We start from the raw sequence: 23,756 nt of genomic DNA, 5'->3' as shown, positions 1-23,756 counted from the left end.
TGTTGTAATATATACAGGTATAGGACCCATTATCCAGAATGCTCGGGACCAAGGGCATTCCGGATAAGGGATCTTTCCGTAATTTGGATCTTCACACCTTAAGTCTACTAAAAAATCAATAAAACATTAATGAAACCCAATAGGATTGTTTTGCATCCAATAAGGATTATTTCTATCTTAGTTTGGATCAATTACAAGGTACTGTTTTATTTCTACATAGAAAAAGGAAATCAGTTTTAAAATTCTGAATTATTATTATTAAAATGGAGTCTATGGGAGACGGGCTTTCCGTAATTCGGAGCTTTCTGGATAACGGGTTTCCGGATAAGGGGTCCGATACCTGTATCTGTTAAAATGTGGTACCTGATCTGATATAGGAGCGATCATTTCTGCAGCTTTCTTTTCTCTCCCTTGATCTTGTTCCCCCTTGAAGTCCAGTGGCCACTGACCATCCTACTCCCTGTTGCTCCGAGGGGCAGCAATTCCAATGCAAATATGTAGATATGTGAGGGTTTAACGTGAGCAGGACGGCCAGTAGCCACAGAACTTCAAGGGGGATTGCGATCAAGGGAGAGAAAAGGAAGCTGCAAAAACCATCACTAAAAACGTGTACATTTTTTTATATTACATTTATATATATTACAAAGTAATATATATTTATATATATATATTTTCATTTTTCAAATGTTGGGAGGTATGTGATTGTGACCATTAATACAGTTATCCAGCGAGCTATGGAAATGACTTACCGAGCTTTCTTGCACTTTAGAGTTATATTGCACTCTGACAAATGGATCTGATGCTCCATTCCTGTCCTTTCGGGCCAAGTCCCTAAAATTGAACAAAGTGAAAAATAAGATTGATATAAAGGCTAAGCAATTAATACAGCTGATATTTTCTTGTGTTTAGTATCTGTTAACTTAAGGCAGTGATCCCCAACCAGTGGCAACATGTTGCTCACCAACCCCTTGGATGTTGCTCTCAGTGCCCCCAAAGCAGGTAGTTATTTTTGAATTCCTGACTTGGTGGCAAGTTTTGGTTGAATAAAAACAAGATTTACTACCAAATAAAGCCTCCTGTAAGCTGTACATAGATGCTACCTAATAGCCAATCGTAGCCCTTATTTGGCACCTCCATGAACTTTTATGATGCTCGTGTTGCGCTCGTGTTCAGTGAATTTTATTTAGTTGCATTCTATAGGTCAACACAATTTTTAGCATGAACAAAATAGTATTTTTGATTTCTATGTATGCTTCATATCCAAATTCTAGTATTGTGCACTGCCAGCACCCTAGAAAAAAAGCACACAGTTAAAGTTAGGCATCTTCATTACCCTTACCCTGAAATTGGGTGCCAATAAATAACAAGGTAATGAGGTAAAGGTGAAAAATTAATTTGAGATAAATTATGTTTTTTTATTGTTGGAGCAAATAAATATTTATTTATAGAATGCATGGATGAAAGGAAACCCTTTTAAAGAAGTACATTATTTTTGGAGGGGAAAAAATATTTAAATGCTGTAGCAATTAATGGAAAATGCTAATGTTTTTGGGGATCAAACAAACTTAAAAGACTAATCTGACATGCGCCTATTGTTTTCTTCTGGCATTAAGAATAAGGTGACCTACTTGTCAGCCTAATGAATTGTAGCCTTTATTTAAAGATAGTTTAAGCAAGCTACATTAAATGAACAGTTTTGATTTTCTAGGTCAGCAGCTGAGGAAATATCATGTGCCAAAAAGCACACAATAAAGTCAGTTTCACACAGGAAACTAAAATATGATGATTTATATTTTATGCGGGCTTATATAAAATTAGCAGTACAGTGAGAAGCATCCCCCCCCATGAATATGTTACAACCAGGGCAGAGTGCCCTTTGCTTCCTCCGGACCACACTGCCTCAATACCTCCATACTCTGTTAAAGCAGACAGCTAGAGCTGAATTTCTATGGGAACCAGCAATGCCATATCTTTACTGGCTGCTAGACTGGGGGTCGTGTTTAGTAGTCTGAGCTTAGAACAATCGAGCATGCCCACAAGCCAACAGCCAAAGCAAATTCCCGAGCGTGGGGGCTGAGTGGGTTACAGGAGGAGAAGGAAATCTAAGTGATTAAGGAGATGTTGCAGCCTTACTATTAACCTCTGGACAACCAGTGTGGCAGGTACTGAAAGATTTCAAAAAGGCTGTTCACTGATTAAATTTTTGTGTGTGGGGTTTACATGTTATTTAATGCAATCGGATGGGTACTAATGGAATTTGGTCACATACATAGACGGCCAAAGTGCCTGAGTGACAGATTTGAGCACAGATGGGACAGATCACTTGGCAATAGTGTTGGCCCTTTTCAGTTTTAGCTTGGTTGGTAACCTATAATAGGAACTAAAATGGGACACTAATTAGTACTTTGTTTTGCTGTTGCCGATCAACTTGCTGATCAAAATGATCAAATGGTAGAAGGGACACCAGTACGATCAGATAGTACATTTCCATATTTTACTGAAAATCCGTGCTTGTGCTCAATTTAACATTGTGTAGAACAGAGATCCCCAACCTTTTTTACCCATGAGCCACATTCAAATGCAAATGTAAGAAGAGTCAGGGAGCAACACAAGCATGAAAAAGTTCCTGGGGGGGTGGCAAATATGGGCTGTAAATGGCTATTTGGCAGCCTCTAAGTGGATTGGCAGTCTGCAAAAGGTTCTGTTTGTCAGTAAACTTATTTTCATTAAACCAAAACTTCAAGCCAAGAATTAAAAAATAAGAATCTGTTTTGAGGCTACTGGGAGCAACATCCACGAGGTTGGGGATCACTGGCATAGAATGTCAAAAAACTAATTACCAGAAAAAAAAGGATGCATAAAAATGGAATTTCTCTCCAGTTCAATACACTGCTTTTCTATTATTCCATTTTTTTAATACTAAAAATGCAACCATTGTATTTGTTTAATTTTTCATATGCTACATCTTACCTTGCTTCAAGAACTGTGCAGCGTACTTTACGAGGCAAGTTTGTATTAATTATTTCAATTTTTAGGTGAATTTCTCCTTGTACTTCTTCATCTGGATCAATTTCTGTTAGATTCATCCATCCATTGTAACCTTAAAAGGAACAGGTACTGATTGTAATAAAGACACAAGTGTAATGTGTATTTTTAGTTTTCAGCTAACAGTGTTGGCCTAAAATTCATCTAATCATAATATTTTGTTTATGTTACTGTAAAAACATGTAAATATGTATATGAAGTAATTTTTCTTTTTCTTCCTAAAATCCTTTCTGGAAATAGCATTGATTATTCATTCATATATGTATAATTACCTACAATCATTACTGGGCCACATTACTGGGAAATTACTTATGCTAGCAACATGCAAACGCTGGCAAAATGAATGATAATCATAAGTATGACATTTTCTGTGGAACCTTTTAAGACTGAAAGACTTAACTGCCTTTTGGTTTAGGTTTAATTAGAATATTTATTTTACAGTAGTTAAATGCAGGTTAAGAAATAAAGAATATTTGTTTTATTAAGAGATCGAAAAAAAAGAATAGATAGACTTAGTTACATGACTGAATGTGTTTACTGAGGTGCACTGAAAGACATCATACATGACACACGGGGCTTATGTAATAAAAGACACTGTTTGCCCAGGAGCAGTAACCCATAGCAACCAATCAGCAGGTATAATTCACCTGTTTAAAAGCAATCATCTTATTGGTTGCTATGAGTTATTACTACTGGGCAAACATAGTGCCTTTAGTTACATATGGGGGACTGTTTTTTTGTGGCCCGCACCCTGAATAGATCCTACCAATGATGTGGGGATCAATGGAAAACTAAGAGAACAGGGATGAATATGTAATTATTGCCCAATACATCACTATAATAAATGTTTTTTACCAATAGGTATGCATCTAGTTGTACACTTTCACAAAATCTAATGTACATATGCAAATTATGGGAATAAGCAAAGGGAAAAAAATCAGATCCTTCCACACTTTTCCCCACACTAGTCCCAGGTTCTAAAACAGAGACAGATAGAAATGAGGCAAAAAAATTAAACATGAGTTTTTTTCACTATAACTGCAAAATGTTTACAATATGTCATAGTACAGAAGAGGGGCTGCACAAAACAAAAACATTGCAGTCCTATTGCTGTCACATAAACAAGTGCAGGGCAAGCATCTTCCCATAGGCCCTGCGACCATCAGTGAGGATGGGAGGAGTTATATGTCAGCACCTAGGGATGTAGACCACACCCACCTTCTTAGAACTGAAAATTGCAGCAGAGGAAAGAACACTGTGAAAAACTAAATGTCATTTTAAAACTAGTGAATATCTCTTGTGTGTGTTTATATTTAAAAAAACAAACTATTTTTATTATATAATAAACCACAAACCACAGTTTTGTTAAGAGATGTTTTGAAGCAGATTCAAGAGTTGAAACAAGTATGAGTATCTAAAAATTTGTATGTCTCCAAGAATCTCACTCATTCAGCCTAGTACTGCCCAGCATATTGTCTGGGATCCCTAAGGGAACAGCCTCACAGTTTGGGAACCATGTACAAGATAGCTGGCAACAGTATAACAGGTATGTCATACTTTTGCGGTGGCCTCTATTTCTACTCCTCAGTATGGTTGCTACCTTTTTTTAAAGTTAAATGGCCAGTGAAGTAAAGGAACGGTCCAACGTAAAAGGGGCCCAATGACAAGAACAGATGGGTTGTTGAGTTGGATTCTCACTATACAGGATAGAGAAGGTAAGTTAAAATGTGAATTGGGGCATATAAGGGGCAGAACAAGAGAGTATAGGGGCCTGAACATTAGCTACTATTTTAGGCTGGTAACACCCGACTCTCCAGTGATCTCCAGTCATGCCAGATGCCCACAAGTAGACCTATGTGCACATGCTGAGACAGGAAAGCAAGAAACATGACAAGACTGCTGTTTTGCTTGCTACAGTCATGGCTACATGTGTACATGTACACTATTAAGACAGAGAAGGAATACTGGAGGAGACCTACTTTGACTGGAGATCACTGGAAATTGCTTAAATATGATGATAATAATAATAATAATAATAATAATAATAATAATAATAATAATAATAATAATAATTATTATTATTATTATTATTATTATTATTATTATTATTATTATTATTATTATTATATTATTAATAATAATAATAATAATAATAATAATAATAATAATATAATAATAATAATAATAATAATAATAATAATAACATATATTTTTCATTTCACTAACAAATAACTTTGATTAATTTGATATATTGTCTTTCAAGGTGCCAGTTTAGTTGAAGAAATAAGTTACCTTTAGGATGTTCAGCCAGGACATTACGTGTTAAACAGACTTTTCCTATGACATCGTCACGACTACAAAACAAACAAACAGCTTCTGTTAAATGCATTACCATTTCAGATTATAATTGGCTGCTCTATTTCCATTCATTATGTAAATGTCACATTTTCCCCAGATCTTTTGTGAACAAACAAGCAAGGTGTTTGCACATCAAATAATTAAGTGTGTGTATTTATCAAATAAAAAAAGCTTATGTATTCATAGCTCACTGCTACTGTCTCTCTAGCTATCTCTCTAGCACCCTCATCCTGTAACATCATTCACTAATTATTTGCAGTGCACACTCAATTTTCTTTTCTACTCCAGAAAATGTAATGGGAGAGAAAAAAAAATTGCTGACATGATAGGAAAGGAGAATGTGAAAATGCATACACATCTCAAAATCAGGCACATGAACATGCAGAACATGAGTGATAACATCTCTGAAAATAAAAGGGAATGGATATGTGGGAATAAACATACAACACAAGGTAATAGCTAAGCAAAAAAGACGATATAAAATAGGCAAAAATTAAATGAACTAAAAATGAACACGTATCAATATTCTTTATTTAATGAATGGGTCATATAATACATATGTACTGGTACAGTATAAATAATAAAAATAAGAATAAAAAAAGGCATTAAGTTAAATAAATTAGCATTTATACTGAAAAGAATCCCTGCCCCACAAATGTAATTATGATCTAAGTAAAGGGGGAAACTAACACAGATATATGTGAATAATAAATAGTTCACCTTTAAATTAATCTTTAGTATAATGTAGATATAGTGAAATTTTGAAACATTCTGCAAGTGTGTTTTTTTATTTATTTATTTAGCATTTTGTTCGGTAGCTTTCCAGTTTTCAATTTTAGCAGCTATCTGGTTGCTAGAGCCCAATGTACCCTAGCAACTAGGCAACAGTTTGAATGACAACCTGGATGATGAATAGGAGAGGGCCTGATAAAACAGATAAGTAATACAGAGTAAAAATAATAAGAAATCTGTAATCTCACAGAGTTTTTAGCTTTAGGGGTCAGGGACCCCCAACACTCAGATAGCATTTTAAATTGCAGGCTAGAAAGAGGAAAATAGGAAGGCAAATAATTTATAAACTATAACAAATGAAAAACAACTGAAAAGTTGCCAAGAATATCACATTCAATAACATACTAAGGAGCATATTTATAATAGTGTGTAAGACAGCATCACCAGTGTTTTTTTCCCATAGCAACCAATCAGATCTTTACTTAACGGGTAGTTTTAATTTTCAAAACAGTATTTTCAGCTTCTTGCAATCGGAAACAATTTATTATGGAGTCCGTCTTCTTCTGTGATGATGTAAAACCGATTACACACCTATTTCCTGACCATCTCAAGTGTTTCCATTCATAGAACCATGCATAAAACAGACAAACCAGCAGCACCCTTCCTGTGTACGTGCATCTATCAACCCAGCATTCTGAGCACACATTTAGTAAGAAGTGTGAACAGAGATTATTTTAAAGAGATTTGATTAACATGGCAAACAAATCAGCATGCAATGAACTGTAGGGATCCCCAAAATTGGGCCCCTTATGACAGGTTCCCTTAGGATAGGCCCAGGGAGGAACTGTAGTATTGGGACACCTAAGGTGGTCTGGGATGTAATTAGTTAAAAGGGAGTTTCCCTGTAGTTCAGGCAGCAGCCACTGGGTGGTGTGTTAAGGTATAAAAGGGAATGCAGCCATGTGCTGTTAGGTTTTTCAGCCTGGGACCTCCCTATGTGGAGGGGTGAATAACAGGCCAGCGTTTAGATAGTAAGCTGTGGTAATAGATCACTCTAGGAGTGATAGGTAGGGTAAGATATATAGGCAGATGTATAGGCAGATATAGCCCCAACAGGAGCAAGTGAGAATAAGATCCCCCAGCACTACATTGCTGGAGTCAGGGGGTATAGTGGTCAGTTAGGAGATTCCTAATCCAGTGGGTGCTCAGACGTGAGTACCGAGGTGAGGTCTCAAGGGGGTGTCCGCTTGGCGGGAGTACCAGGGAGCACCCTAGAGAGGGTCTTCTGGCGTGAGTGCCGGAGGGAACTCCAAAGGAGGATCACCTGGCTGGAGTACCGTGTGTACCCTGACTTATATGTGTGCTTCTGGATACCCTGCCTGTCTGCAATAAATAAGTTCTTCTGGTTCAACATCATACCAGTGTCCTGGTCTCTTCCTGAAAGAGAGGATCCTCAACTGCTCGGTAAGCAGCTACCCCAAAGGGAAGGGGCAAGGTACCGGGAGTTGCAGGGAGTCCCTATCCAAAGGAGGATAATACAGAGTTTCCCAAGAAGGGGTGTTACAGTTCAACCTGTCCTTGCCCTGGGTGGAGGCACGCCAAGTAACAGCCAGTTATACCTGCTTCCCCATAGTAAGCGGGGAATCAGGGCTCCTGTAGCGCCAACAGCATCAGCAGTAGCAGCACTGTTGCAAAAGTGGGCAACAGAACCACCCCATGACTACCCATCATAAGCTCTCTTCAATTTGGCAAGTTTTAATAACATTATACCAAAAGGGTAGTTCAACGTCTTAATAGTATTCACAATCCTGTTCAGAATGTGACAATTTATCAAGTGAATAACATACCCCTATTGTAAACTATAAGGATATTATAAGTTACAGAGGAGTTCCTGGACCATAGAAAGGCTGTAGGCTGAGTGCTTTTGCACTGGTCTTGGAACTCCTCATATTATACAACAGGGGCTGCATTATTTAATAGAATGCACAAGTTTTAGGGAGTCATATGGCAGAAATGACATCACTAAGACCTGATTATAACTGATGACACCACTAAGCACTGTTTTTAAGGATATAATTTACAAGGTATTCATTGCTCTTGTGCATTATAAAAATATTTCAGTTCACTCTGCATTATGTGAAAGTTGAGCAGAATTTAGTTTAGGATTTGCCCAAATTCCCAGCACTTTTTCAGGATTTGAATTTGGCTGAATCATTAGTCTTCAGCTGCAGTCATATAAAGGTAAACCTCTGGACAACTGTAACAGGAAGAAGTGTGGGAGTAAAATGAAGGAACTTTGCATTAATTGGTTGATGTGAACCTATATGTATATAAATGAATATGTGTGCCCTTGGTTTGTTTGTGTGCATTATGATTCATATGATCCCAGAGGGTGGCCCTTAAAATAGCAGTTGTACTTAAAATGGCAATTATCTTTTTAGAATTACTAATGGCAACTACTACTTTAATGATAAAGCAGGGTTTTACATATGACCTGGTTTATGTGATATATATATATATATATATATATATATATAAAGAGATGTACATATAGTTTACTTTTAAGAAAACAAATTGATCTACTTTATATCCTATGGGTTCCCAGTCATACTAGTGTATTTTTGAAGCCAGATATTTTTTCTGCAGGATCAAAAATAACTCATTACATGTTAAAATGCTGGCTTTATACTAGTTATATAAATGGGAAGACAGCTATACAGAATTATGTCCATTAGGATCTCATAGTATTTATATTTCTGAACCTTTTATATCTGATTATCTGTGTGGCATACTGGCTGGCTGGCTATAAGTATTGTATCTTTACATATGTTGCTGAGTGTAAGATTTATTCACTTGAGATTTTTAATGAGAAAAACCTACTGTATGTCCAGATTTAGTTCCTAGTTTTCCTTATAGACAATAAAGTTTCTCATTAAACAGAATCTGTCTCTTTGTACACTTGCCCAGAACTGTTAAACTAAAACACTTAAAGTATCTATTTATGGATTACAATGTATTAAGATTTTGCATTCATGTGATTTTTCTTTTATCTGTTGCTTGCTCCTGTATAAATGAATCAGTCAGGAATGTTTTAATTTCTGTAATTCATGCATTGCAAACGCCTAGCAAGCTGCTACTGAGCAACTCAAGTGTTTAGCCCTGTACAAGCATCATTTAATTTCCTGAGATATATCCACGCAAGTGGAATTCCCAGTTTCCCTAACAAAATTATTTTTAATTGAATGTATCTGTTCATGCAGAATCATATAAATACTGCCTAATTGGCATTATTTTTTTGCCTGCATATTCCTATGCATCCATTCTATAGTTTTGTACCTTGCATCCCATTTAATTTACACCCCTGTTGCAAAAGAAAATAACTACAGTTGTACTGTATAAGTATATAATATGGATAAAATATATTGCATCAAAGATCTGTACCTGTGAGAAATGGCACTGTTTTATTTTAAAGCTTTCTCATTTACTGGTTTCCACAGGACCACCATTAGGGACATACAGAGGGTACTAGTCAAGGCTCTAGTGGAAGAAGTGAACCCCAAGAATTGTGCAAGTTTGACTCCCAGGTTGCAAAGGGGGCAGGGCTTGTGGGGATGGGTGGTGTTTGGTGGATGATGGGTAGGGTTTCCTCTAATGTGACAATAAAGTGACACAATGCTTGCATGGTACTTTTTTTGTATTATTTGTGCCTTTGTTTTATTTGTCGACTTGTTGGCAGAACCCACCACCCAGAGGGCCAAGGTGACTGGTAAGCTAGTAATTGATGCATACTGAGGGTGGGCCCTGCCAACTTTTGATGGTGGTGCTTGGTTTAGAAGCAATCGATTCAATAAATGTATATATGAAAAGGGACGTAGAGAACTGTCAGTATAGTTGCTCACAACCCACAAGATAACCATGGATAAGCCACAAGGCTATTAGTTTACTATATTGTAAAGATAAGAGTGTTGCAACACTTGCCTGCCCAGCATAACATTCCCAAACCAAGAAGGCATTCCTATAGATGTTGGAACATTGTTTCTGGGATTTGCTTTTGCCAACGTTGCAGAAAGTCAGATGCGCCCCAACCACCTTAGCAACAAGCCAAGGGGGCACCCTCCCCTGCGAGGACCCAACTTCTAACAGCAGACACGATCACCCACTTGTCTGCTGTTAGTGCTTCCTCCTCCAGCTCCCCAGTGCCCATCCCCTGAACATGATCCTGGGACCCTCAGTGCTGGAAAGGACCCTCTTGCTCACAAAAACAGCAAGTGACCATTTAAATGTTTTTTTTTTTACACATTTACACACATGCATTTACACACATGCATTTACACACACACTTTTTTTGCTTTTTTATTTTAGTTCTTTATTTTATCATTTTGTCTTTTGTTTTGTTTCTCCCCTAAAAACAACTTGACTATTGGATGAGGTATTGTGATCTGCCTAATCGTATTTGATTTTTGTGACTTTATATTATGCTTGCATTGTTGCTTGTTAAGTTTTTTTAGTGTAGCTTTGCTGTTTGGGAGTTTGGTGTAAAAAGACATCTTTACCAATTTTGTATTTCACAGAATGTGTACTTTCCTAAAATATATGGATTTCTGGGGGTCTCTGTATAGTTAGGGGGTCTTACAGCACATAATACACTGGCGGGGGCTTTGTTTGGAGAAGCTGAGTTGGCAGGGAAGAAAATTCATATTCACTATTTTCATTTGGGGTCCATACATAACACATACTTTGGTATATCTATGCATATTGGCCATTAAACTGATCAGCCGACCTATGGCGTTCAAATTTAGGGTGATTTGCCTTTGTATGTAAAAAATTGTGTAAGAGATAAATGCAGAAAATTGCAACATTTTTAGGTGATTTCAAAAATGCCATCAAAACCAAAAAGTTTATGGAAAGCTTTGCCATTGGTGTAAAAAGATATGTCTTTAACTATTTTAAATTTATCAGAATTTGCACTTTCCAAAAATATATGCTTCTCTAGGGGTCTCTGTACACAGTCAAGGGGATCTTTTTGCAGAAATTGATTTGGTAGACGAAAAAATCCACATGCACTGTTTTCATTTGGAGTCTGTATATACCGCATACTTTGGCAAATCTATGCATATTGGGCATCAAACTCTTCAGTAAACCTCTGGCGTTTATATATAGGGTGATGTGTCATTGTATGTAAGACATTCTGTGAGATAATGTGGCAAATTGCAACATTTATACGCGATTTTTAGAAAAGTCATAGGAACCGCTAACTGTAGGAAAGTTTTGCAGATTGTTTCTTTGTATAAAGGTGTCTTTACCCATGTTAGATTTGTCAGAATGTGTACTTTCCAAAAGTATATCATTTTCTGTGTGTCTCTGTTCAGTTAGGGGCTCTTAGGACACATACCGTAATATGCAGTCATGGGGCTCTTTTTACAGAAAATTATTTGGCAAAAATCCATATGCACTATTTTCATTTGGGGTCCATACATAAACACATACTTGGATATATCTATGCATATTGTGTATCAAACTGTTCAGTAGAACTTTCACATTCATATTTAGTGTGAATTGTCTTTATATATATAAAGACATCTAAGATGATGTAGACTGGAAGCTTTGAAGTGATTTTTCCAAATTCCACAAACTGCAATTTAGGAAAGTCTTGCAACTTGGTACTTTGGAGTAGACAGACAGTTTTACCTATTCTGGATACATCAGAATCTGTTTGGATACATCAGAAGCTGGGAGATTTTGCCTATACAGGTATCGGACCCCTTATCCGGAAACCCATTATCCAGAAAGCTCCGAATTATGGAAAGCCTGTCTCCCATAGACTCCATTATAATCAAATAATTAGGATTTTTAAAATTGAATTCCTTTTTCTCTGTGATAATAAAACAGTACCTTGTATTTGATCATAACTAAGATACAATTAATCCTTATTGGATGCAAAACAATCCTATTGGATATAATTAATGTTTTATTGTTTTTTTAGTAGACTAAGGGGCTGATTTACTTACCCACGAACGGGTCGAATGGAGTCCGATTGTGTTTTTTTCGTAATGATCGGTACTTTGCGATTTTTTCGTATGTTTTGCGATTTTTTCGGATTCTTTACGAATTTTTCGGATCCAATACGATTTTTGCGTAAAAACGTGAGTTTTCCTATCCATTACGAAAGTTGCGTAAAAAGTTGCGCATTTTGCGTAGCGTTAAAACTTACGCGAAAAGTTGTGCATTTTTCGCGTAAGTTTTAACGCTACGCAAAATGCGCAACTTTTTACGCAACTTTCGTAATGGATACGAAAAACTCGCGTTTTTACGCAAAAATCGTATTGGATCCGAAAAATTCGTACAGAATCCGAAAAAATCGCAAAACATACGAAAAAGTCGCAAAATATTCGTTTTCAAGTCGGAACTTTTCCAATTCGGGTCGGATTCGTGGGTTAGTAAATCAGCCCCTTAAGGTATGAAGATCCAAATTACGGAAAGACCCCTTATCCGGAATACCCTTGGTCCCGAGCATTCTGGATAACGGGTCCTATACCTGTACAAGTGAGAAATCTCCAACAAACTAAATATATTTGGTATTGGCACATTCAGAAGAAATAGGACTTTTCAAATCCGTACATGAAATAATCCATGTTTCTGATATATGTGTTTATATTATGGAAAGTATTTTATTTCATCCTTCAGACATGTAAAAGCCTATATCTTGTTACAGAAGTGGAAAAAACAATATATTGTACTTATAAGGAAATATTTTACAGGATATTCATAGATCGTGTATATTATTTATGGAAAATATAATCCCTGTTGCAAAAGTATAAGGATATTATAGGTCACCAAGGGATTTTATGACCATATAAAGCAAAAGACTGTTATATTTTTTCTTGGTTTACTTAAATAATCCAACTTGGCTTTGAAACTAACATATTGCACAAAATTGGCATTTTAAAAAGATTTTGGTATTGTTTGTCCTGCTTCCGCCAGGGGCAATAGAAAAAAGACCATTAACATACAATTGCTTCCCATTCCTGTCAGTGGGAATCACAAAACTAATTGCTTTCATTAGCCATTACTGTCCCAAAACACACACCCCTGTATGTAGATTTGGCCCATGTGGCACACTTGTGGGGATTCCCATTACTGTAATGGGTACCCAACAGGGTAAGGCTAAGATATTCCTTGACATCTTCCAAAAAAAAAAATTAAAAAAGAGTTAATATTCTATAATATTTCTAGAATATTTAGTATTTATTTGGCTGGTTGCATTGTTTGTGGTCAAGTACAGGTGACTATGGAACTGCCAGAACTTTTTGTAGATAAGCTTCTTAATTAACTTTCCTTTTAACCTGATCCCAATTTATAATTACCTCAGAGCATCTTCATCCATCACATAGAAAGACACAGAATGGAAGTTAGGGGGCAGATGGACCTTGTACTCCTCTCCCCAGAATGGTGAAAGAGTCTTCCAAACTGTAGCAGTTCTACAAAAGAACATAAGAAAATAGGTATTTGCCATAGCTATACTATAACTGCAAAACAGCCAGGTACCTCTATAGCAAAATAAGCAATAGCACTCTCTGCACTAGCAATGTGGCCCCCTCTGGACTTGCTCCAACACTAAAGATGTGAGCACGAAGAAGGAGAGAGGGGGCAGTATCAGAATCGCTGCTGCTTATTAGTTACCTAGGTGTTCCATGAATATAAAAAGGCACAAGGCTGAAAGCCAAATGCTTTAATACATGTAATGGAACTTGAAGGAAACATCCAATATCCTCATATATTTCAAGAGGGGTACATAATTATTTTTTTATAATACCCAATTTAGTGAGTCATGTGACAGAAATGACATTACTAAACATTATACCTGTTGACATCGCTTAGCACTGTTCATAAGGACATCATTTAAAGGATATTGCAAAGACACAGGCATAGTATCTATTATCCGGAAATTATGGGAACTTTTAAAAATGTTTGAAAAAAACAAAAAATATTCTGCTTAGGGATGCAACGAATCCAGGATTCGGTTCAGTATTCAGCCAGGATTTTGGTCTTTTTCTGCAAGATTCGGAGAAAGCTCACATGACTTTTTGTCTTATGAAAACGGAAGTGGAGAGAAGCTGCTTAGCGGCAGTAGCTACAGCTGTGTGCGGGATCACCGGCAGCGGAGCAGTCATTGGATGCCTGTGTGTCCTGCTCATCCCCTGGCTCTCCTACATCCGTCTGCCCACAGCCATAGTCGTGCCATGCCTTCAGTTTGGGAAAAGTCAAGCTTGTAGTGGCTGCTCCAGATGAAGGGCCGCTTCCGTGTATGGAACATATCAGCAATGCCCGCAACTCGCTGATACATTCAGCAGCTATAGGGAGGATATAGCGCTACACCTTTGCCATACTGGCTTGCCATACTGCTTGCCCTCCACCTCTGGGCAATGGGCCTGCAGCATAGATGGATTTGGGTTTTTGGTGCATCCCTAATTCTGCTACACTTTGAATTTTAGTTTCAAACTGTAGAAAACAATATTTTTTATTATGTCAACATTTCAACATTACAGAGGGGTGCCTTCCACTGCGGTGATAAAGCGTTGACATAAAAACAATTTTTTCTACTTTTTGTTATGAAAAAGGTGTGGTGGAGGTTTTTTTTTCAATGTTGTTACAGGAGAGGAGAGAACTGAGATGCCCTATCTGTTTTGCACCTGGGAAATAAGAGAAAGGAGTGTAGGACTACTTGACACAATTGTTTATTAAAATCTTTGATCATTTCAGAAAAACAAGACTGCAATACCTGATAATAGTCTCATCATCGATTTTCACAATGCAATAGGGATCGCTGCTGCCAGTACTAAAAAAGAAAAATAAATTGCTCACAATCAATATGATAATCCAAAGAAGACAGTTACACATGTCAAAATAATATATCCAAATAGCAAAACACAGGGCTCATTCACTAACACAGGTGCTAAACTGTTCTAGTACAGTTCCTGTGGCAAGCAGCAATTTTTGATCAGACAACTGCAAGTTAGAAAAAAAGCAATAATCTTAATGGTTACTATGCAACTACACTTTACACTTTAGTATCTATGTTAGTAAATAGACCCATTAAGTGCATTTTAAGTGTTACCTATTTTCAATGATTTTCTTGCCTTAAAGGAAAACTATACCCCCAGAATGAATACTTAACCAACAGATAGTTTATATTATGTTAAGTGAACTATTAAAGAATCTCGCCAAACTGGAATATATATATATATCAGTAAATATTGCCCATTTACATCCTTTCCCTTGATCCACCATTAAGTGATGGGCTGTGTGCTCCCTCAGAGACCACATGACTGGAAATAATGCAGCTCTTACTGTATTAGGAAGTAGTGTGGAAGCAAAAGACAGAACTCTGTCCATTATTTGGCTGGTGTAGCCTAGCATGTATGTGTGCCTTGGCTTGTTTGTGTGCACCATGAATCCTATGATACCAGAAGGCGGCCATAAAATCTTAAAATGGCAATTTTCTATTTAGAATTATCCAATAGCACATACTACTTAAAAAGTATATATTTTTTGTTGCTTGTTTATGCAATATATTTTTATAGAGACCTACATTGTTTGGGGGTATAGTTTTCCTTTAATTAAAAGACAAAGAGCTGGTGGTATAGATTTGTTTGTTGGCTTTTTGATATATTCCATACCAATGCGTACATGGCATTGTGTGGTAAAGATTAATTAAAGTGTCAATTACTGTCACTTAAAGGGTTTAGAGAGGCTAAAGTGAAGTACTGTTCCCCAAATATGGACATATCAGGATCACTAATAACAGGAAAATTTGATTACAGGTTCCATTGTTGAATTCTGTTTTGGGTCCATTTTATTAAACTTCTTCATAAATGACTTATAGGTGGGTCATATAAGTAATGTATTGGTGTTTGCAGATGACACAAAACTCTGCAGCCCAATCAGTTCTATCCAGGATGTGGCATCCTTGCAGCAGGATCTTGACAAACATGAAATCTGGGCAGCTAAGTAACAGATGAGATTCAATGTGGATAAATGTAAGGTCATGCACATGGGATCTAAAAATATGCAAGACACTTATACCCTTAATGGGACTGCACTAGGCAAATCCATAATGGTGAAGGACCTTGGAGATAATAAACTTGGCTGTAGCAAGCAATGCCAGGCAGAGCACTAGTAAGGTCCCATATAAAATACGTGAAGGTTTGGTCTCCAGTGCTCAATGGCATATTATTGAATTAGAGAGAGTCCAAAGAACCAAAGCAACTAAGCTGGTAAAAGGTATGGAAAGGCTCAGTTATGAAGAAAGACGGCCATGTTGGGTTGTTTACACTGGAGAAAAGGGGTGATATGAAAACTATGTATATGTACATAAGAGGATCATATAACCATCTTTCTGATGCTTTATTTACGAGTAGGTCCTTCAAACTGACACAAGGGCACCCATGCTAATTACAACAAAAGAGGTTCCATTTAAATATTCGGAAAGGGTTTTTTACAGTGAGAGCTGTGAATTCTCTTCCAGAATCTGTTGTACTGGCTTATACATTAGATAGCTGCAAGAAGGTGTGAATGCTGTGATTATTGTGATAGAATTACCAAGATGTCATGCAGTTCATAGAGACAGGTGTTATTTGTAAGAGTTGCATGAATGGATGTGTGAAGTGTTATGAAACCACTGCAGTACAGATGTTAGAACAGCATTGTATGTGCAGACAGGTGGTTTAGGAGGCCCCCTGATGGGTACAGATAATTAAAAAAACTACAGGTAATAAAAAAAATGAAGACCAATTGCAAATTGTCTCAGAATATTTCTCTCTACATCAGTGATCCACAACCAGTTGCTCAGGGGCAACATGTTGCTCACCAACCCCTCGGATGTTGCTCCCAGTGCCCCCAAACCAGGTAGTTATTTTTGAATTTGTGACTTGGTGGCAAGTTTTGGTTGAATAAAAACAAGATTTACTACCAAATAAAGCCTCCTGTAAACTGATAGTGTGCATAGAGGCTACCTAATAGCCAATCGTACCCCTTATTTGGCACCTCCATAAACTTTTATAATGCCATTGCTGCTCTCCAAGTCTTTTTACATTTGACTGTGGCTCACGAGTGAGAAAGGTTGGGGACCCCTGCTCTACATCATGCTAAAGTTAATTTAAAGGTAAATAACCTCTTTAATTTCAACTGTGATTATAGTTATGGTACACCTTATATTAAAGCACATTAATTATTTTATTACTTTCAATGTCTATATGGAGGTTTGGTGGTGGGGTTTTGATTAACTGCCCCCAGAACACCTTGAATTTAGCCATTTTAATACTATCTGGTCTGCAGATGTGTGGGTATAAAAAAATACAATTATGCCAATATATTGGAACATTTTAAAAGCAGTAGATAATGTTATAGTTCAGACCACTCTTTTGATGAGATTAGTAAAATCAAAACAGTATTACAAATGTGAAAAGGTTATTTTTTTTTCTTTTGTTTAAATACTGTGTTTCACTTGCAGTATATAAACAAGTCACACATTGGCTGCCATTAGTATTCTTCTTGGTAAGGAAAACAACACATATTCCTTCCGGCTTCACTTGTGATCATTTCCAACAAAAAACCAACACAGGATCTCACTATTATTTCCCAGAAATACAGTAATTTCTGCTAAGTAAACATATTCCTGCTCCCTAATTTCCTCTGTTTTTAAGGGAAGCAACATGTTTCCTGAATAAAAGCAATACCTGAAAAATGTTAGATTCCTGTCTGTTTCCCTGATGGTCGTTAACTAAAACTACATAAACAGTTGTAATTTTCCCACATTTTAACCAGTTTTAAAACACATTAATATTATACCATATTAATTGAATATATAATCTGCCACTAAGTTAAGCAATCTATGACAACTACAACCAGATAAAATCTCATTGTTGGGACCCAGAAGGCTGGTGCCACAAACAAGGGAATCTAAGTGTAACAGCCAAGGAGAAAAAAGGGGGGGGGGGGGGGAATTACACATGGCAAAAGGGTAGGAGGCTATGATTGGTGCATGGGTGGAGAGACTGTTTTATGTGGCTCTTTTGCAAAGCAATCATCAGGGTTATGGTGCAATTGTTTCTCACACCCAAATATACCCAAACACAGGCCCAGACTGTCAATCTGTGGATTCTGACAAATGCCAGGGCTCTTGTAAAATTCCCTAAAAAGTAACTATTTAGTGGGGTGGTGGAGGGCTGTTTGGACCACTGTTTACTTGCAATGCCAGAGCCTATTCTGAATCCCAGTTCAGGTCTGCATTATTAGCCATAGTAAATTACTATGCTTCTGCTGAGCAGTCACCAAACCATAACTGTCTCTTCTAAATTAGTGATTCCTCCACCCGCCAAGGTTCAGGTGACTGAATGGGATAGGCAGGGCCATAATGCAATGCAAAGGCACATAACTGAATTATTTGATTAAAATAGTCTATGGGAGTTGGCCTTTTTGTCATTTGGAGCTTTCTGGATTTTTGTTACCGGTACTTTGTAAAAGTTGTAGCTTTATGTAACTGCATGGGGAGAAAATTCCTGCTTATATCATAAGGGTGCACCAAAAACTCAACTGTAACTGCACTGTGGCTGCAAATCTATTTAACTTATATCTGGTTTAAAGATAAGAAATAGCTGCACCATAACCAACCAAATAGACAAATATAGAAATAAATTAGACTCCAGTGCTACAATATATACAAAATCCGATCAGTTCAGGTTCTTTAGAAACTAATCACTGGTTGAGAAAATCCATGCTTTAACTAATCTAGGCACAGCAAGGAAGTTTGTTCATTATGTATGCCAGCTACTGATTGCGACTGTGTTATTTTGGAAACAAAGCTGGATTTGGAAAAGGATGTGTTAAACTTCTGCCAAGATTCATTCAGATTTGATTTTATAGCCAATGTTATCAGCAGACAGATGGCCATGTGGATAATCACATTGCAAATCATTCTTCCTGGAGCATAAGCTATGCCATTGCAGAATAAGCTGAAAAATACCCACCAAATCTAACAGTCTAACTATACAAACCCCCATCACATTACAGAAATGGCTATTAAACACATGCCTGCTAAAAAAGGAACACACACACACACTGAAAAATGTGGGGCACCAAAGAGAACTAATTTATGATTTAAAATGTCATTTCTAATAAAAGCAGATTCAGTTCCAGAGCAGAAAAGGGCAGCTAAATATTTGAGTGACCTTGTGCAGTTCTGCCACGTGACTTGTCTTCTAAGATTTTTGTTTCTATGCAGTGAAGTCCCTTACCTTTTAAATAATTTATTTTGCATGAATAAGAGGAGGAAAGCCAGAAGCCAGATTATGTAGGAATGAGAAAAAGTGCTAGATATTCATAAAGGAAAAACAGGCCTGGAAATTGTACTCTATTTTTATGGAATGTGTGTTAATATGTTAAACATATGTTTATACGGTATGTTAAACTGCATATAATTTAAGATGTAAGGATTGCTTTAGAAACTGCACGGTTTTAGGGTAACTATCATTTTATAAAATCGTATATTAGTTTATACATGGGTATGGGATCCTTTATTTAGAAACCCATTATCTAAAATCTCCAAATTACAGGAAAACCCATATCTCCCATAGACACATAAACTATTAATGAACTTTTAAAAATGATTTCATGTAAAAATAAAAACAGTAACTTGTAGTTGAACCCAGCTAAAATATAATGGATCCATATTGGTAGCAAAACATTTTTATTGGGTTTATTTATTGTTTAAATAATTTTTTAGCATACTTAGGGCAGTGGCAGACGGGGAGATTAGTCACCCCGTGACAAATCTTCGCCTCGGGCGACTATTCTCCCCACAATGCCATCCCACCGACAAGAATGTAAATCGCCCGTGGGATGGCATACGCGTCACTACGATTTGCCAAAGTCACCAGAAGTTTCCTCTCAAGGCAACTTCGGACGAAAAATCAATAGAAGCACGATCGTTCAGTGTCCATTAACCTTCAGATAATTTTGCAGATTTGTCGGATCGCACTGAAATTGGTTAATAGGAAGAGAAAAAAATCTTAATGTGTATGGCCAGCTTTAGAGTACAGGTATGGGATCCCTTATCCGGAAACCCGTTATCCAGAAAGCTACGAATTACGGAATGCTCGTCTCCCATAGACTCCATTTTAATCAACTAATTCAGAATTTTAAAACTGATTTTCTTTTTCTCTGTAAAAAACAGTACCTTGTAACTGATCCTGATAATGGGTCCTATACCTGTATAAGGAACCACAGAGATGAATCAAGTACTATATCTATACCTATATCTATGATATAGGTACACTATATACTGAGTATATACACTGAATATGCAATGATTAAACATTTCAGTAATCAGTATACAATAGCTTAACTATCTTTAGTTTGTATTATATTATTTCTATTATTAGCCTATTATTATAGCTTAATTATATTTACTCAGTCACTATAATAGAAGTATATACTCTTCATTCTTGCAGCACTTTTCTATGTTAATTTATGAAAACAGACTATTTCCTTTTTTAAATAATAGGAACCTGGGATTCACAGTTTACATTGTGTGCAGGAGATCTGATATAGATTCCAGGCATCGCTGCCTGCTTTCCTTTCCCAGGCAGTACATGGTACTTAAACTTGAACAATAGCATAAACGCATTGCAAATTACATATCTGACAGGTTGGCAAGCTTGGTGTTGTTTATCTTACATCAAGCACAGAGTGCACAGAGCCAGTGGGAAAGATGACTCTAAGAGCAGGGCACAGTGGATTACTCACATGCCCTGATCACAATTTGGTGTTGAAAAATGAAAAACACACTGCCAGATGTTAGGCAGTTTAGCAGCATTACGTTCCATTTGCCAGTGTGTACCAAGCCTACTTCCCACACATTTGTATATGAAGTATTAGGTCTGATCACTGTGGTATTCTCTGGGTGAACTACAAATATAAAAAATAACTTCCCTGGGGGAAGCTGCTGCTTTCTATTCATTTAAACAGAATATGCTGAAAGTAATTTCTCATTTATAGTTTCTCATTTATGACTCACAAAACAAAAACTGTAGTACCGTGTTAGCCAGTGTCAAAAATAATAATAAAAAAAAAAAACAACAAAATACAAATACAAGAGTATTGTAGAAATTATACCTATATTGGCTAACAATAAAAATACATTGAAGGGGCCTTAGAGCTCTGAAAGCTTGCAATGTATTTTTATTGTTAGCCAATATAGGTATCATTTCTACAATACTCTTGTATTTGTATTTTGTTGTTTTTTTTTATTATTATCATTTATGACTGCAACTGCAGTAAGCAAAATGAAATTTCAAGTACAATCGCCATGTTTTCTTTTTACCCACAATGCAATGTTTTCCTATATCTTCAGCGCAATTGTGCTTGCCAGTGTCGATGTGCCTGACTCGATTGCAGCCAATGTGTTAAAATAAAACCAACTGCACTTGAACTTCAGCATAATGTGGACACAACTGCAAGTCTGGTTAGAGTAATTTCAGTATTTGGCACAAGTGAAAGTGCATCTTATTCTTTTAATGTAAGTGCGCTGTGGCAATTGAATCAGCCCACAGCACAATCCCTGGAGCTACAGCCTGGTTTAGAGGTGGTGGTTGCTCCTGGGTTCCCTGGCATCAATACGTGCAACAGTGCACAATTTAGAACAGGAGGAAGGCAGTGCAACTATATGGTGATAAGTGCAAAGAGCCCCTTTTGACAGAAGTACCTCTGTATTTAATACTGGCACAACTGACTGTGGTGATTTTTGGGGGCCTATAACAGTGTCATCCATCATTAATAGCCCCTACTATATTTCCTATGGAATGAGGAGCATGTTAATCACACCCCATATGTTATGTAGTCAGCCCCAGTAATGTGAGATTTAGTTTAAGGATGAACTATCTTTAAGGTTTCAAATTATAATATCCTAAAAAATGAAACTTCTAAAAAGGATAAACAGAGAAAACATACTGTAAATATGGGTCAATATATCAAGAAGGTACATACAAATGTTTATATTACTGTAATGTTAATATTAATCTGGATCTCCATACTCTATTTTTAGTCTGCTAAAAATAACTTAAACATTAAACAAACCCAATAGGATTGTTTTGCCACCATTAAGTACAGGGTACTGTTTTATTATAACAGAGAAAAAAATATATGTTTTAAAAGTTTTAATTATTTGATTTAAATATCAATCAAACAAATAGGGATTTATCAACAGTTGAGTTTGATTTTTTTTCTCGATTCAAGTTTTTGAATTCACTTTATGGTTCAAAAACTTGAATTTCTGCTATTTATTAAGTGCAAAAAACACAAAACGTGAATGTAAAAAGACTACTACATCTAAAAGCGTGCAAGTTTCTATAGAAGTCAATGGCAGTTGTCATAGGCAAAATCAAGCCATATTCTAAATCAATCGAGTTTTCCTTAATAATAAATAAGTACCCATTCAATATGAGAGTTTATTCAATTTAGAAAAACAAACTCGAATTCACAAACTCAAAAATAGATAAATAAGCCAATAAATGTCTATAGTGAGCAGAAAAATAACTGGATTGCTATAGAAACTATTCCTCTTTCAAACCCCCAAAGAGATATGTAGTAAGTTTAGCCATGCTGGTAGCCTACAACTTCAGCTAGCCTTCTAATGGCTTGTGATTTCTCTCATCGAGGGGTGTTTTGTGCCTGCTGCCCCATGACAGCAGTTGGCATATAGTGTAAATTGTTTTTGTTATTAATATTTAATAAAGCCGAGGCCTTTCTCTTCCCAAACAAGCGTGTCTGTGTCTAGGTAATAGGGTGGCGGTCATGTTTTCAGTGGGTGCAGCATTTTAAAGCACACATCATAAAGCAAGTCATTTGGAACAAGTGAATCCAACAGTAAATGGTTATGCCATTAACCCTAAAATGCTGTGGGTTTCGATCATGGTACCATTATACCATTATACCATTGTCACACTGCTTTCAACAGGCATAGTTTTTTGTAATTTTGATAGGCCTGTTAGGGAGCATGTGGCTAAAAAAGGATTAGACACATCATCTTGTGTATCTAATAGGTTTTTTTAGTCTTTAGCTTTTTAAATTGTCTAAAATTGTAAACTGTGTATAATTACAGATTGGAAGTTTCAGTAACAAAAAATCAGGTGGCATTTAAGATGGCCACACACGTGGCGATTTTTGATCTTTCGTGCAACCATTGGTCGCACGAAAGATTGTTCCAACCCTCCACTGACATTCAGGTGCTGAATCGTCAGATATGGAGGTAGAAACAATAGGATTTCTACCTCCTTCTATCGATTCAGCCCTGAAGGCAGATTTTGCTCAGGCGCCTTCAATGGCACCCGATCAAAATCTTTTAACCCGCCCGATCGGTGAGTTGACCGATATCAGCAGCTTTTTGCGATATTGGTTGCCTCGCCGAGTTCCCATACATGCACCAAATATCGTATGAAACGAGGTTTCCTACGATATTATCGGTGCGTGTATGGCCAGCTTTAGTCTCTAACAAATGTTACCCACCCTACATAGGAAATAATATAAAATAAGAAAGACCCAGCTGAAGAAAATCACTTTGCAAAGTA

The 23,756-nt window shown here is 36.8% G+C and overlaps 1 protein-coding gene across 1 annotated transcript in view; it reads right to left on the bottom strand.

The window, feature by feature from the left end:
- Positions 1-23,756, bottom strand: part of rasa4 (RAS p21 protein activator 4) — a 77,526-nt gene that overhangs the window by 36,131 nt on the left and 17,639 nt on the right. Inside the window, exons 3-7 of the mRNA XM_018091597.2 lie at positions 14,915-14,971; positions 13,500-13,613; positions 5,338-5,399; positions 2,971-3,100; positions 750-831 (exon numbers count right to left, since the gene is read on the bottom strand). Coding sequence (XP_017947086.1) covers positions 750-831; positions 2,971-3,100; positions 5,338-5,399; positions 13,500-13,613; positions 14,915-14,971 — 445 coding nt within the window. The remainder of the gene's footprint in view (positions 1-749; positions 832-2,970; positions 3,101-5,337; positions 5,400-13,499; positions 13,614-14,914; positions 14,972-23,756) is intronic.

The sequence above is a fragment of the Xenopus tropicalis genome, chromosome 2, assembly GCF_000004195.4.
Source record: "Xenopus tropicalis strain Nigerian chromosome 2, UCB_Xtro_10.0, whole genome shotgun sequence".
Lineage (NCBI taxonomy): Eukaryota > Metazoa > Chordata > Amphibia > Anura > Pipidae > Xenopus > Xenopus tropicalis.
The sequence above is the reverse complement of the archived record's forward strand: the minus strand, read 5'-3'. Positions and strand labels throughout refer to the sequence as shown.